This window comes from Salvelinus sp. IW2-2015, linkage group LG18 (assembly GCF_002910315.2).
Source record: "Salvelinus sp. IW2-2015 linkage group LG18, ASM291031v2, whole genome shotgun sequence".
NCBI lineage: Eukaryota > Metazoa > Chordata > Actinopteri > Salmoniformes > Salmonidae > Salvelinus > Salvelinus sp. IW2-2015.
Genome location: NC_036858.1, coordinates 20,583,626 through 20,600,625, shown reverse-complemented (window position 1 = coordinate 20,600,625; position 17,000 = coordinate 20,583,626). Strand labels below are relative to the sequence as shown.

The 17,000-nt window shown below is 43.9% G+C and overlaps 1 protein-coding gene across 1 annotated transcript in view; it reads left to right on the top strand.

Moving 5' to 3' along the window:
* Positions 1–17,000, top strand: part of si:ch211-180a12.2 (uncharacterized) — a 71,969-nt gene that overhangs the window by 4,703 nt on the left and 50,266 nt on the right. Inside the window, exons 2-3 of the mRNA XM_024006710.1 lie at positions 3,635–3,946; positions 4,328–4,630. Of these exons, the coding sequence (XP_023862478.1) occupies positions 3,635–3,946; positions 4,328–4,630 (615 nt within the window). The remainder of the gene's footprint in view (positions 1–3,634; positions 3,947–4,327; positions 4,631–17,000) is intronic.

Genomic DNA, 17,000 nt, shown 5'->3' with positions numbered 1-17,000 from the left:
ATCCTAGAAGGTAACAAGACTTCACTATATCATTAGGGGTGTAGTATATCCTATAGGACACCATATTTGGTCAGAGAGTGACTCCTTCATGGCACACCGATGACGCGGGCGGTCATCACTGGAACGACTGTATCTTTGTCAAATAAGTACCAATCGGGGTCAAACAAAACTAGCTAGATAGCCAATGAGCTGGGCTATACGGGAGTTTACGACTTTATATGTCGTAAAATTAAGCTATTAACCTTGTATGACAGCATGACTTTTCATTTTGGACAAAAATTATAAGGATATTCAGAGTTATGAAGTTGTAAGGCAACAAAATAGGAAAAATTCCAAGGGGCGTGAATACCTTCGCAAGCCACTGTACTCCAAAAGCACAATGTCAACAGTCATATCACAATTTAATCTTGTTTTGCTCTATCCAACTCCCTAAAAACATTTTCTTAGAGAATAGTATTGTATTAGAATAGTTCTGAATAGTTTTCAGGTCCTTCTTTACTTTTTAGAAACATGTAGCAAATATATCTCACATCTTGAGGTTTCACTCATAATTCACATTCAAAACCATGTTTATAGGGATAGTTTATGCATCAATTATTCTGTTTGTTGTCACTCATTACCTATCTTATCGTCTCTCTTCTTACAGGTCAGACACTGATCTTAGGAGTCTTAGGGTCCACTAATCAGATCTTTCTCTTTATCAAGATTCCTACTATACATATGCCTTTTAGCAGGCGCTTTTATCCAAAGCAATTTACGGTAGTGCACGCATACATTTTCGAATGGGTTGSCCCAGTGGGATTCGAATCCACAACCCTACCAACTAAGCCACACAGCTCTGTTCTTTTTCTCTCTCCTCTCCTCTCCTTCCGCTCTCCTGGTCACTCCACCCATCATCCATCCATCATTRTGAAAGTTGTGCTAATATTAACACMTCYCCTTCTCCTCAAGTATSAAACTTCACGGCTTGCCTTTAATCCTATCGACAAATGTTTATAGCGCTTGTTATTTATTAATATAGGGAACCAGCCTTACCAGTGTTCCTGTAGTGGAACATTGTCTCCCAAGCCTTCGTATTGTATTTACCCTAGCTATATTTACCCTATATATAGCATTCTGCAAAATTGAGGCTAATTTGACCTTTTGAGAGAGATGTTGGTCAGAGGTGAGAAGAAAGRCTGGAAAGAAAGTATGAAATGGAATTTCACCAACCCTCCTCCTCTTTAACTTGATGGTTTAGATTTGTGTGTTGTGAAATTGCATACATGTACTGTAGGCCTACTATGTGTTCAAAGCCAATAGGAATGCATGCTTTTCACAACAATAATTTGCTGTTCTAACATTTTGTTGTAAGTTGTTGTAKGTTTTTATCTCTGGTTTGTGTTTCTCTTGACTGCTTTAATGACAATGGCTGTTATATGTATTTCTCAAGAAATTCCACTCGTGGAACAAGCAACAGTCAGGAATGTAGTTTGCCATAGGATACATACATCTGATACCATTCTGCAGGTTAACATTTTTTATCATGAATCTTGTTCTGGAAGCAGCTCTGCAGTGTGGTCAGTAGCTGGCACAGCCACAAAGTCATAAAATATCATTTTAAATCTAACTCTAACCTTAACCCTAACCTTAATTACACTGCTAACCCTAATGCCTAACCATGAATTGAAAAAAATTATTACAATCTAGCCAATTTTGACTTTGCAGCTGGCCTATCTCAGGGGAAATCACTCAGTTCTGCCGCCAGGACAAGATTCATGACAATAAACGTCAACCTGCTACCATTCTTACGTTGTGGTTTGAATGCCTGACTATGAAAAGCCAACTGACACTGAATCTTGAAGCGTTGAAGTGTTGCACCCTCTATAGCCATCATGGTTATTATTTGACACTGCTGGTAATCTACTAGGCAGCAAGTAGCCTTGTGGTTAAAGCGTTGGACTAGTAACTGAAAGGTTGCAAGATCAAATCCCTGAGCTGACAAGGTAAATATCTGTTGTTCTGCCCCTGAACAAGTCAGTCAACCCACTGCTCCTAGGCTGTCATTGAAAACAAGAATTTGTTCTTAACTGACTTGCCTGGTAAAAAAATTTAAATATAGGAACATTTGAATGTCTTGGAAAATGATCTGGCCACATGTAGTCTTAAATCTCTACCTGGTACAGCCAGAAAAGGACTGGCCACCCCTTGGAGCCTGATTCTTCTTAGGTTTTTGCCTTATAGGGAGTTTTCCCTAGCCACAGTGCTTCTGCCTCTGCATTGCTTGCTCTTTGGGGTTTTAGGCTGCGAATCTGTAAAACACTTTGTGACAACTGCTGATGTAAAGAGTGCTTTATAAAATACATCTGATTGATTTATCGATTGATTGTGGTCTGCTGGGATAAGTAAATCTGCTCTAAATTCACTGAATTAACTAATGTTTCATCAACTGAGCTTTCATGTTGAACTTCACATATCTTCATAATTAAGACGTTGCTGATACTCAGAGATGGTAGTATTTCTGTTACATGTATTTGACATATGTATTTCAATTCGTTTTGAGTATTTGGTCATTTGTATTTGAAAGGCCTAAAAAAACATGTCATTGTAGTAAGATACTTCAGAGAATGGTATTTTGCATTTTCAAATTACTAAAAATACGTTTCTACCATTGTTTATAGCACTTCAAAATGTTGTGGCCCTCGTCACYCCAAATTTGCTGCATTGGTATCAGAAGTCTGATGGCACWATRGTGTGAGGCCATAAGAGGTGTTGATGGATGAGTGGAGGACCTTGAAATAAACTTGTATGCACAGGAATGCACTTCCAGAGTGAGGATAATGGGYTGAATTTGGACCAAAAGTGGGAAGMGAACTCAACTTTGAAAGCGAACACACACAATGTTATTGCCACACGATCACTACACCCACTCTCATTCGGATAATGAGTGCCATGCCTCTAATTTCTTTCAAACCCCTTTTTACCTGCACCTCTGATAACATCATGTCCATGGCAAGGTACGGTATCTCATTTCTGACACCAGTGCAGCGAATTTGGACTAWAAGGGTGCCACAAAGCTCTGAAGATTAACARGCCGTGAACTYTGTCAATTAACTGGAATTTTGGTACTGCTCATAGCGTGTTAGCCAAGGGTCACAAGTTTATTTATAACTATTTTATAGCTGAAATCCGTCAAGGGAGAAACACCGCCACTGTTCGACCCAGCACCTTTGTTATTGTTTTTGTTTTATTGATGAAACAGAGGAGAGGAGCGTCCAGCAGCATGGTAAAAATAATTGTASTACATATTCTGGTGTTCRATCGCATGTGCAATGATGTCCGAGGGYTAAAAAACAGTGTTTGTTGTTTGAAGTAACTTAATTTTTGTTGTAATATCCCAAAATGGCATGACAGTTTCCCCCTTTACGGATTAGAAAATASAAAATAKATMWATTTTAATTACATAATTTTTTCGGCACCAGTATTTTGTATTTTACTTTAGTACGTTGGTCTTAAGCGTATTTTGTAACTAGATACATTTTGATGTGTCTTTGTCCATCTCTGATGATACTTTTGTTTGTCAATAAGGACAAAACCTTTATGAACATGTATATAGACCACTGATATTTTCAAATTTTTTCACTCTTTCTTTCAGTCTCCTCAACTGAAGTTTGGGTCCGGCCATATACGTCTGCCCTTCTCCCCTGTTCTATCTCAGTCCCTCCTGTAGGCGACTCTCTCCTGGGGATCAGTTGGACCTTCAACGGATCTCATATAGCCTCCTTCGAGACGACAGACYACAACCATGTCGACAAAGGCTTCAGTTGGGACACCAGTTTATTTGTCAATGGGACCTTCTCMCTGACTGTACTTAATGCCACTCTTGACCAACAGGGCGTGTATGAGTGTAAAGTCAGATACAARGTCTCCGAGCTACACTCCAGCAATGTCACATTGGACATCAAAGGTAATGTCAATGTCACATTGGACATCTTTCGTAGTCCTTTCAGTTTTAAATTAGMTCTAAGGCCCTGCTAAAATACCTCTCTTCCACACTTCCGTGACGTATTGAATGATCTAACATGTTTGGARAGGTAAAAACATGAGGTCCTCTTCACAGCTTTCACCAATCCAATAACATTCACTAAAGGGAGAAAGGAAAGGATGCCATTAAGTAMTTTCTAATTTGTAGTTGTTCCCTCYTGTGACATTCATGTATCCAGTTCTCTCAGACAAGTAAGGGCAACAGATGATGGGAAGTTAAGTAAAAAACATTGGACACAACTGGTTATGTGAATCTGAACGCTTCACCYTGAAATCAAATAAATGAATCTCTCTCATTTCTTAGTTCCACCCACTCTCTCCATTCCCTCCACYATGGTGGTACTGGATGTGAAGAGTGAGCTTCAGTGTATTGCAGAGGGTTTTAGCCCTCCACTCATCTACTTCTCCTGGACCAGAGCTGGGGAGGTGGTCCAGCTAGAGCAAGCAGRCACAGCGGTCGACCGCACCCCAGAAGGGACCTACTGGGCGGTCAACATCTTGAAATTTATCCCTTTGGTGGACGACCAGAATGTGATCTATGGCTGTGTGGTCACTCACGCCGCCCTGGACAAASTGCTGAGCTTAGAGTTTCAACTCAGCTTTGTCTGTAAGTATCAACTTTTTCAATCAATTACTATCATTTGATTAATACAATACATGGTTATCAACATGATACATGTCAAGAGACCATTTTCTAATTTTTTATATGGTATAGAAGTTCATTGAAAAATAAAGGAGAGCTGCACACTCTAGGAGCTCAGATGCAAAAATATTTATGTCCAATGTTTCGACAGACAAGCTGTCTTCATCAGGGTATAATGACAAACACTGCGGGATGACTCATTTATATAGTGTCCAAAGACACACACAGGTGTCTGTGATCATGGCCGGGTGTGGCCTGATATCATTGGTTAATTCTCATGTATTAAAATAGCATACAAAAACATAAATGGATAGTACACTATCATAGATACAATTTGGCTACATAAGCCTGCAAACATTTACAATAGCAAAATCACAATAATCCCAAGAATGGCTTCAGATCAAAGTCTTTCAATTAAAGATCCAGGCAGCATCTCGTTTTAACAATAAATTGTCGAGGTCACCCCCTCTCCTAGGGAGGGTGACATGTTCGATGCCAATATAACTTAGAGACGAAATCGAGTGGTTTTCTTCCAAAAAGTGGGCCGCAACTGGGTAAGTCGAGTTCTTGCACCTAATGGTGCTACGATGCTCCGAGATACGTACTTTTAATTCGCGCTTTGTTTTACCCACATCATTTTTACCACAAGGAGACACAAGTTTAACACAAGTTATAAGATAAATAACTGCCTTAGTGGAGCACGTGATAACACCTTTGATTGGGATCTGTTTCCCTGTTTGGGGGTGTTTGAAGGATCTACATTTACAAGTGTGATACATCGGCGTGACAGCGCATCCTGACATTCTGGGATCCCGGCCGGTATAAGAGGGAGAAGTTGAACCGGGTGAACAGCAGGACCCACCTAGCTTGCCTGGAATTGAGGCGCTTGGCGGTGTGAAGATATGTCAAGATCTACATTTACAGGTTCTTCCACACAATGAACGGATGTTCCGCCCCCTCCAACCAGTGCCTCCACGCCAACGCCATCTTCACCGTGAGAAGCTCACAATTCCCCACTTTGTAGTTCCTCTCTGTGGCATTGAGGCAGTGGGAGAAGACGTAGGGATGCAACTTGAGGTCCAGGGCAGAACGCTGGCACAGGACAGCCGCCACCCGAAACAATCGGCCTCCACCACAACTGGCGGGTCAGGTCAGGATGAACCAAGATGGGCGCTGTGGTGAAGCGGTGTTTGAGATCCCGGAATGCCCGGTCAGCAGCTGGGGACCAAGGGAACGAAACCTTGGGAGAGGTGAGTGCAGACAGGCGGGAAGCCAGGGTGCTGTACCCCGGATAAAATATGGCGAATCCCAGGAAACATTGCAGCTGCACCCTGAATGGTAGGCCGGGGCCAATCCACCACCACTCTCACCTTTCCAGGAACCATCTGTACACTCCCTGCAGCGATGATGTAATTCAGAAAGGGGATGGTGGAGCACTGGAATTCGCACTTCCCTGCTTTCACAAAAAGCTAGTTCTCCAGGAGGTGTTGGAGAACCTGTTTGACGTGGAGCACGTGTTCTTTGGCGAAACGGGAGAAGACGAGGATGTCATCAAGGTCGACAAAGACTAACCGGTTCAACATGTCACGGATAACATCATTAACCAGAGCCTGGAACAGAGCAGGGGCGTTTGTAAGGCCAAATGGTATGAACAGATACTCATAGTGACTGCGTTGAAGGCAGTCTTCCACTCATCCCCTTCCCGTAGCCGCACCAGGTGGTAGGCGTTCCATAGGTCCAGCTTGGAGAACACTGGAGCGACTCGAAGGCCGAGGAGATGAGGGTTAGGGGGTAGCGGCTCTTCATCGTTTTGTTGAGAACTTGGTAGTCGATGCATGGGCGCAGGGTTTTGTCGGCAGGGGGAGGCAGAAGGACAGAGGAACACTGCAGCTAGGGAGTCCTCAATGTAGATCGCCATAACCTTGGTCTCCGGACCTGACAGAGTACAGTAGTCCCCGGGGCAGAGTGGTGCCTGGGAGAAGGTCGATCCCACAGTCATAGGGTCAGTGTGGCGTAAGCGACGTGGCCTGGGCCTTACTGAAGACCTCCCAGAGGTCTTATCAGGAAGAGGTACACTCAGGAATGGCGGAGAGGTCCGGGGCAATTTCCGAGCCCCCAGGAAGATGTCCTGGGGCAGGTTGCGCTGACTTCAGGCAATGTGCGTGGCAGAACGGGCTCCAGCCCATGATGGCACCAGCAGACCAGTCAATGAGGGGATTGTGTTGCTGGAGCCGGGAGAATCCCAATACCACGGGAACCTGAGGAGACTTAAGTTAGGTCACCACCAAATCACAGAAAAACACAGCCATTTTTCCAGCCAAAGACAGGAGTCACAAAAAGCAGAAATAGAGATAAAATTAATCACTAACCTNATCCTGACATTCTGGGATCCCGGCCGGTATAAGAGGGAGAAGTTGAACCGGGTGAACAGCAGGACCCACCTCGCTTGCCTGGAATTGAGGCGCTTGGCGGTGTGAAGATATGTCAAGATCTACATTTACAGGTTCTTCCACACAATGAACAGATGTTCCGCCCCCTCCAACCAGTGCCTCCACGCCAACGCCATCTTCACCGTGAGAAGCTCACGATTCCCCACTTTGTAGTTCCTCTCTGTGGCATTGACGCGGTGGGAGAAGACGTAGGGATGCAACTTGAGGTCCAGGGCAGAACGTTGGGACAGGACTGCCGCCACCCGAAACAATCGGCCTCCACCACAACTGGCGGGTCAGGTCAGGATGAACTAAGATGGGAGCTGTGGTGAAGCAGTGTTTGAGATCCCGGAATGCCCGGTCAGCAGCTGAGATCTGAAGTGAACAGAACAGAACCTTGGGAGAGGTGAGTGCAGACAGGCGGGAAGCCAGGGTGCTGTACCCCGGATAAAAGATGGTGAATCCCAGGAAACATTGCAGCTGCACTCTGGATGGTAGGCCGGGGCCAATCCACCACCGCTCTCACCATTCCAGGAACCATCTGTACACTCCCTGCAGCGATGATGTAACTCAGAAAGGGGATGGTGGAGCACTGGAATTCGCACTTCCCTGCTTTCACAAAAAGCTAGTTCTCCAGGAGGTGTTGGAGAACCTGTCGGACGTGGAGCACGTGTTCTTTGGCGAAGCGGGAGAAGACGAGGATACCATCAAGGTCGACGAAGACTAACCGGTTAAACATGTCACGGATAACATCATTAACCAGAGCCTGGATCAGAGCAGGGGCGTTGGTAAGGCCAAATGGTATGAACAGATACTCATAGTGACCGCGTTGAAGGCAGTCTTCCACTCGTCCCCTTCCCGTAGCCGCACCAGGTGGTAGGTGTTCCGTAGGTCCAGCTTGGAGAACACTGGAGCGACTCGAAGGCTGAGGAGATGAGGATTAGGGGGTAGCGGGTCTTCACCGTTTTGTTGAGACCTTGGTAGTCAATGCATGGGCGCAGGGTTTTGTCCTTCTCCACAAAGAACACTGCGTCGGCAGGGGGAAGCAGAAGGACGGAGGTACACTGCAGCTAGGGAGTCCTCAATGTAGATCGCCATAACCTTGGTCTCCGGACCTGACAGAGTACAGTAGTCCCCGGGGCGGAGTGGTGCCTGGGAGAAGGTCGATCCCCAGTCATAGTGTCAGTGCGGCGTAAGCGAAGTGGCTTGGGCCTTACTGAAGACCTCCCAGAGGTCTTGGTACACTCAGGAATGGCGGAGAGGTCCGGGGCAACTTCCGAGCCCCTTGCGCTGACTTCAGGCAATGGGCGTGGCAGAACGGGCTCCAGCCCATGATGGCACCAACAGACCAGTCAATGAGGGGATTGTGTCGCTGGAGCCGGGAGAATCCCAATACCACGGGAACCTGAGGAGACTTAAGTTCTTATGGCTGCAATCCCGTTAACGGGATCGATATGACAACAGTCAGTGAAAGTGCAGGGCGCCAAATTCAAACAACAGAAATCTCATAATTAAAATTCCTCAAGCATACAAGTATTTCACACCATTTTAAAGATACACTTCTTGTTAATCCCACCACAGTGTCCGATGTCAAAAAGGCTTTACAGCGAAAGCACCACAAACGATTATGTTAGGTCACCGCCAAATCACAGAAAAACACAGCCATTTTTCCAGCCAAAGACAGGAGTCACAAAAAGCAGAAATAGAGATAAAATGAATCACTAACCTTTGATGATCTTCATCAGATGACACTCATAGGACTTCATGTTAAACAATACATATATGTTTTGTTCGATGAAGTTCATATTTATATCCAAAAACCTCAGTTAACATTGGTGCCATGTTCAGAAATGCCTCCAATATCCGGAGAAATTGCAGAGCCACGTCAAATAACATAAATACTCATCATAAGCTTTGATGAAAGATACATGTTTTACATAGAATTAAATTAATGCAACAGCTGTGTCAGATTTCAAAAAGCTTTACGGCAAAAGCACAATATTCAATAATCTGAGAACAGRGTTCAGCCACAAAAGGAAGCCATTCAGTTACCCGCCAAATTGTGCAGTCAACAAAACTCATAAATAACATTATAAATCTTCACTTACCTTTGCTGATCTTCGTCGGAATGCACTCCCAGGACTCCCACTTCCACAAGAAATGTTTGTTTTGTTCGGTAATGTCCATCATTTATGTCCAAATAGCTATTTTTGTTAGCGTGTTTGGTAAGCAAATCCAAAGTCAGGAAGCGCGTTCACTAAAAGCAGACGAAATGTCAAAAGGTTCCGTAACAGTCAGTAGAAACATGTCAAATGATGTATTGAATCAATCTTTAGTATGTTTTTAACATAAATCTTCAATAACGTTCCAACCGGAGAATTCCATTGACTTCAGATGTGCGATGGAACAGAGCTCCCTCTCATGTGAACGCGCATGGTCAGAGCATGGTCAGCTCATGGTAGACCTGACTCATTCCTGTCTCCTTCGGCCCGGCCCCACCTCACAGTAGAAGCATCAGACAAGGTTCTACAGACTGTTGACATCTAGTGGAATCCGTAGGAAGTGCAAACTGATCCATATCCCACTGTGTATTGGATAGGTGATGAGTTGAAAATCGACCAACCTCAGATTTCCCACTTCCTGCTTGGATTTCTTCTCGGGTTTTTGCCTGCCATATGAGTTCTGTTATGCTCACAGACATCATTCAAACAGTTTTAGAAACTTCAGAGTGTTTTCTATCCAATACTAATAATAATATGCATATATTAGCAACTGGGACTGAGGAGCAGGCAGTTTACTCTGGGCACCTCTGGGCACCTTTCATCCAACCTACTCAATACTGCCCCTGCAGCCATAAGAAGTTTAACAAGCAGGAATTGGATTGTCTCGCTGTGGTTCCCTGACACACGTAGGTTGATGGGGGTGGTATTGTGGGTGACCCGGCATATAGAGCGCCCGTCCAGTGCTCTAACGTCCATGGGAATGGAGAGGGGCTGTAGGGATGTTCAGCTCAGAAGCCAAGGTAGCATCCATAAAGCTCTCAGCCACAGTCGATGAGTACCCGGAGAGATTGACTGATTCCCCCATAGCAAAATTGCATGAAAAGGGGTGCGAATAAGGGGTGAGGAAAAGTTCTCTGTATGGCCCACCAGATTTCTTTCTCCTACCAGTGAGCCAAGGTCCATCTCTCTTTACAGGTCAGACACTGATCTTAGGAGTCTTAGGTCACTAATCAGATCTTCTCTTTTATCAAGATTCCTACTATAACTATGCCTTTTAGCAGGCGCTTTTATCCAAAGCAATTTAACGGTAGTGCACGCATACATTTTCGAATGGGTGGCCCAGTTGGGATTCGAATCACCAACAACCTACCAACTAAGCCACACAGCTCTGTTCTTTTTCTCTCTCCTCTCCTCTCCTTCCGCTCTCCTGGTCACTCCCCCATCTCATCCATCATTTCTGAAAGTTGTGCTAATATTACACTCCCTTCTCCTCAAGTATAAACTTCACGGCTTGCCTTTAACCTATCGACAAATGTTTATAGCGCTTGTTATTTATTAAATAGGGAACCAGCCTTACCAGTGTTCCTGTAGTGGAACCATCTCGTCTCCGTCATCAGCTCATCAGCTTCGTATTGTATTTACCTAGCTATATTTACCCTATATATAGCATTCTGCAAAATTGAGGCTATTTGACCTTTTGAGAGAGAATGTTGGTCAGAGGTGAGAAGAAAGTCCTGGGAAGAAAGTATGAAATGGAATTTCACCAACCTCCTCCTCTTTAACTTGATGGTTTAGATTTTGTGTGTTGTGAAATTGCATACATGTACTGTAGGCCTACTATGTGTTCAAAGCCAATAGGAATGCATGCTTTTCACAACAATATATTGTGCTGTTCTAACATTTTGTTGTAAGTTGTTTAGTTTATTTTATCTCTGGTTTGGTGTTTCCTCTTGATTGCTTTAATGACAATGGCTGTTTATATGTATTTCTCAAGAAATTCCACTCGTGGAACAAGCAACAGTCAGGAATGTGTTTGCCATAGGATACCATACATCTGATACCATTCTGCAGGTTAACATTTTTTATCATGAATCTTGTTCTGGAAAGCAGCTCTGCAGGTGGTCAGTAGCTGGCACAGCCACAAAGTCATAAATATTTTTTAAATCTAACCTTTAACCCTAACCTTAATTACACTGCTAACCTAATGCCTTAACTCTGAATTAAAAAATATTACAATCTAGCCAATTTTTTGACTTTGCAGCTGGCCTATCTCAGGGGGAAATCACTCAGTTCTGCGCCAGGACAAGATTCATGACAATAACGTCAACCTGCTACCATTCTTACGTTGTGGTTTGAATGCCTGACTATGAAAGGCCAACTGACCTGAATCTTGAAGCGTTGAGTGTTGCACCCTCTATAGCCATCATGGTTATTAATTTGACACTGCTGGTAATCTACTAGGCAAGTAGCCTTGTGGTAAAGCGTTGGACTAGTAACTGAAAGGTTGCAGATCAAATCCCTGAGCTGACAAGGTAATAATCTGTTGTTCTGCCCCTGAACAAGCAGTCTACCTAGGCTGTCATTGAAAACAAAGAATTTGTTCTTAACTGACTTGCCTGGTAAAAAATAAATATAGGAACATTTGATGTCTTGGAAAATGATCTGGCCACATGAGTATCTTAAATCTCTACCTGGTACCGCCAGAAAAGGACTGGCCACCCCTTGGAGCCTGATTCTTCTTAGGTTTTTTGCTTTATAGGAGTTTTCCCTAGCCACAGTGCTTCTGCCTCTGCATTGCTTGCTCTTTGGGGTTTTAGGCTGCGAATCTGTAAAACACTTTGTGACAACTGCTGATGTAAAGAGTGCTTTATAAAATACATCTGATTGATTTATCGATTGATTGTGGTCTGCTGGGATAAGTAAATCTGCTCTAAATTCACTGAATTAACTAATGTTTCATCAACTGAGCTTTCATGTTGAACTTCACATATCTTCATAATTAAGACGTTGCTGATACTCAGAGAGTAGTATTTCTGTTACATGTATTTGACATATGTTTTCAATTCGTTTTGAGTATTTGGTCATTTGTATTTGAAAGGCCTAAAAAACATGTCATTGTAGTAAGATACTTCAGAGATGGTATTTTGCATTTTCAATTACTAAAAATTCGTTTCTACCATTGTTTATAGCACTTCAAAATGTTGTGGCCCTCGTCACACCAAATTTGCTGCATTGGTATCAGAAGTCTGATGGCACTAGTGTGAGGCCATAAGAGGTGTTTGATGGATGAGTGGAGGACCTTGAAATAAACTTGTATGCACAGGAAGCACTTCCAGAGTGAGGATAATGGGGTGAATTTGGACCAAAGTGGGAAGGAACTCAACTTTGAAACGAACACACACAATGTTATTGCCACACGATCACTACACACTCTCATTCGGATATGAGTGCCATGCTCTATTCTTAACCTACTGCACCTCTGATAACATCATGTCCATGGCAAGGTACGGTATCTCATTTCTGACACCAGTGCAGCGAATTTGGACTAAAAGGGTGCCACAAAGCTCTGAAGATTAACACGCCGTGAACTTGTCAATTAACTGGAATTTTGGTACTGCTCATAGCGTGTTAGCCAAGGGTCACAAGTTTATGTATAACTATTTTAATGCTGAAATCCGTCAAGGGGAGAACACGCCATGTTCGACCCAGACATTTGTTATTGTTTTTGTTTTATGATGAAACAGAGGAGAGGAGCGTCCAGCAGCATGGTAAAAATAATTGTATACATATTCTGGTGTTCTACCGACCATTAGTGCACATAGTATGAGAGGGAGTAAAAAACAGTGTTTTGTTGTTTGAAGTAACTTAATTTTTGTTGTTATATCCCAAAATGCATGACAGTTTCCCCCTTTACGGATTAGAAAATAAAAATAGAATTATTTTATATATAATATTTTTTCGGCACACCAGTATTTTTGTATTTTACTTTAGTACGTTGTGGTCTTAAGCGTATTTTGTAACTAGATACATTTGTGATGGGTTTGTCCATCTCTGATGATACTTTTGTTTGTCAATAAGGACAAAACCTTTATGAAATGTATATAGACCACTGATATCATTTTTACAATCTCTCTTTTCTTTCAGCTCCTCACTGAAGTTTGGGTCCGGCCATATACTGCTTCGCCCCCTCCCTGTTCTATTCAGCTCAGTCCTCCTGTAGGCGACTCTCTCCTGGGGATCAGTTGTATTCAACGGATCATCAATAGCCTTCGAGCGACGACAGAGACAACATGTGCGAAAGGCTTAGTTGGGACACCAGTTTATTTGTCAATGGGCCTTTCCTCTGACTGTACTTAATGCCACTTCTTGACCAACAGGGCGTGTATGAGTGTAAAGTCAGATACAAGTCTCCGAGCTACACTCCAGCAATGTCACATTGGACATCAAAAGTAAGTCTTTCGTAGTCCTTTCAGTTTTAAATTAGTCCTAAGGCCCTGCTAAAATACCTCTCTTCCACACTTCCGTGACGTATTGAATGATCTAACATGTTTGGATAGGTAAAAACATGAGGTCCTCTTCACAGCTTTCACCAATCAATAACATTCACTAAAGGGAGAAAGGAAAGGATGCCATTAAGTAGTTTCTAATTTGTAGTTGTTCCCTCGTGTGACATTCATGTATCCAGTTCTCTCAGACAAGTAAGGGAAACAGATGATGGGAAGTTAAGTAAAACATTGGACACAACTGGTTTGTGAATCTGAACGCTTCACCATGAAATCAAATAAATGAATCTCTCTCATTTCTTAGTTCCACCCACTCTCTCCATTCCCTCCACAATGGTGGTACTGGATGTGAAGAGTGAGCTTCAGTGTATTGCAGAGGGTTTTAGCCCTCCACTCATCTACTTCTCCTGGACCAGAGCTGGGGAGGTGGTCCAGCTAGAGCAGCAGTCACAGCGGTCGACCGCACCCCAGAAGGGACCTACTGGGCGGTCAACATCTTGAAATTTATCCCTTTGGTGGACGACCAGAATGTGATCTATGGCTGTGTGGTCACTCACGCCGCCCTGGACAAAGTGCTGAGCTTAGAGTTTCAACTCAGCTTCGTCTGTAAGTATCAACTTTTTCAATCAATTACTATCATTTGATTAATACAATACATGGTTATCAACATGATACATGTCAAGAGACCATTTTCAATTTTTTATATGGTATAGAAGTTCATTGAAAAATAAAGGAGAGCTGCACACTCTAGGAGCTCAGATGCAAAAATATTTATGTCCAATGTTTCGACAGACAAGCTGTCTTCATCAGGTATAATGACAAACACTGCGGGATGACTCATTTATATAGTGTCAAAGACACACACAGGTGTCTGTGATCATGGCCGGGTGTGGCCTGATATCTTGGTTAATTTCTCATGTATTAAAATAGCATACAAAAACATAATGGATAGTACACTATCTAGATACAATTTGGCTACATAAGCCTGCAAACATTTACAATAGCAAAATCACAATAATCCAAGAATGGCTTCAGATCAAAGTCTTTTAATTAAAGATCCAGCAGCATCTCGTTTTAACAATAAATTGTCGAGGTCACCCCTCTCCTAGGGAGGGTGACATGTTCGATGCCAATATAACTTAGAGACGAAATCGAGTGGTTTTCTTCCAAAAAGTGGGCCGCAACTGGGTAAGTCGAGTTCTTGCACCTAATGGTGCTACGATGCTCCGAGATACGTACTTTTAATTGCGCTTTGTTTGACCCACATCAATTTTTACCACAAGGACAAGTTAAAGATAAATAACTGCCTTAGTGGAGCACGTGATACACCTTTGATTGGATCTGTTTCCCTGTTTGGGGGTGTTTAAGGATCTACATTTACAAGTGTGATACATCGGCGTACAGCGATCCTGACATTCTGGGATCCCGGCCGGTATAAGAGGGAGAAGTTGAACCGGGTGAACAGCAGGACCCACCTAGCTTGCCTGGAATTGAGGCGCTTGGCGGTGTGAAGATATGTCAAGATCTACATTACAGGTTCTTCCACACAATGAACGGATGTTCCGCCCCTCCAACCAGTGCCTCCACGCCAACGCCATCTTCACCGTGAGAAGCTCACAATTCCCACTTTGTAGTTCCTCTCTGTGGCATTGAGGCAGTGGGAGAAGACGTAGGGAGCAACTTGAGGTCCAGGGCAGAACGTGGCACAGGACAGCCGCCACCCGAAACAATCGGCCTCCACCACAACTGGCGGGTCAGGTCAGGATGAACAAGATGGGCGCTGTGGTGAAGCGGTGTTTGAGATCCCGGAATGCCCGGTCAGCAGCTGGGGACCAAGGAACGAAACCTTGGGAGAGTGAGTGCAGACAGGCGGGAAGCCAGGGTGCTGTACCCCGGAAAAAATATGGGAATCCCAGGAAACATTGCAGCTGCACCCTGAATGGTAGGCCGGGGCCAATCCCCACCACTCTCACCTTTCCAGGAACCATCTGTACACTCCCTGCAGCGATGATGTAATTCAGAAAGGGATGGTGGAGCACTGGAATTCGCACTTCCCTGCTTTCACAAAAAGCTAGTTCTCCAGGAGGTGTTGGAGAACCTGTTGACGTGGAGCACGTGTTCTTTGGCGAAGGGAGAAGACGAGGATTCATCAAGGTCGACAAGACTAACCGGTTAACATGTCACGGATAACATCATTAACCAGAGCCTGGAACAGGAGCAGGGGCGTTTGTAAGGCCAAATGGTAATGAACAGATACTCATAGTGACTGCGTTGAAGGCAGTCTTCCACTCTCCCTTCCCGTAGCCGCACCAGGTGGTAGGCGTTCCATAGGTCCAGCTTGGAGAACACTGGAGCGACTCGAAGGCGAGGAGATGAGGTTAGGGGTAGCGGTCTTCACGTTTTGTTGAGACTTGGTAGTCATGCAGGGGCGGGGGGTTTGACAATTGTCGGCAGGGAGGCAGAAGGACGGAGGTACACTGCAGCTAGGGAGTCCTCAATGTAGATCGCCATAACCTTGGTCTCCGGACCTGACAGAGTACAGTAGTCCCGGGGCGAGTGGTGCCTGGGAGAAGGTCGATCCCCAGTCATAGGGTCAGTGGGCGTAAGCGACGTGGCTGGGCCTTACTGAAGACCTCCCAGAGGTCTTGGAAGTACACTCAGGAATGGCGGAGAGGTCCGGGGCAATTTCCGAGCCCCTCTGCTTGCGCTGACTTCAGGCAATGTGCGTGGCAGAACGGGCTCCAGCCCATGATGGCACCAGCAGACCAGTCAATGAGGGGATTGTGTTGCTGGAGCCGGGAGAATCCAATACCAGGGAACCTGAGGAGACTTAAGTTAGGTCACCACCAAATCCACAGAAAAACACAGCCATTTTTCCAGCCAAAGACAGGAGTCACAAAAAGCAGAAAATAGAGATAAAATAATCACTAACCTTATGTGATCTTCATCAGATGACACTATAGGACTTCATGTTACCAATACATATATGTTTTGTTCGATAAAGTTCATATTTATATCCAAAAACCTCAGTTAACATTGGCCATGTTCAGAAATGCCTCCTAATCCGGAGAAATTGCAGAGCACGTCAAATAACATAAATACTCATCATAAACTTTGATGAAAGATACATGTTTTACATAGAATTAAATTAATGCAACGCTGTGTCAGATTTCAAAAAGCTTATGGCAAAAGCACAATATTCAATAATCTGAGAACAGCGTTCAGCCACAAAAGGAAGCCATCAGTTACCTGCCAAATTGTGCAGTCAACAAAATCATAAATATATTATAAATCTTCACTTACCTTTGCTGATCTTCGTCGGAATGCACTCCCAGGACTCCACTTACAAGAAATGTTTGTTTTGTTCGGTAATGTCCATCATTTATGTCCAAATAGCTTA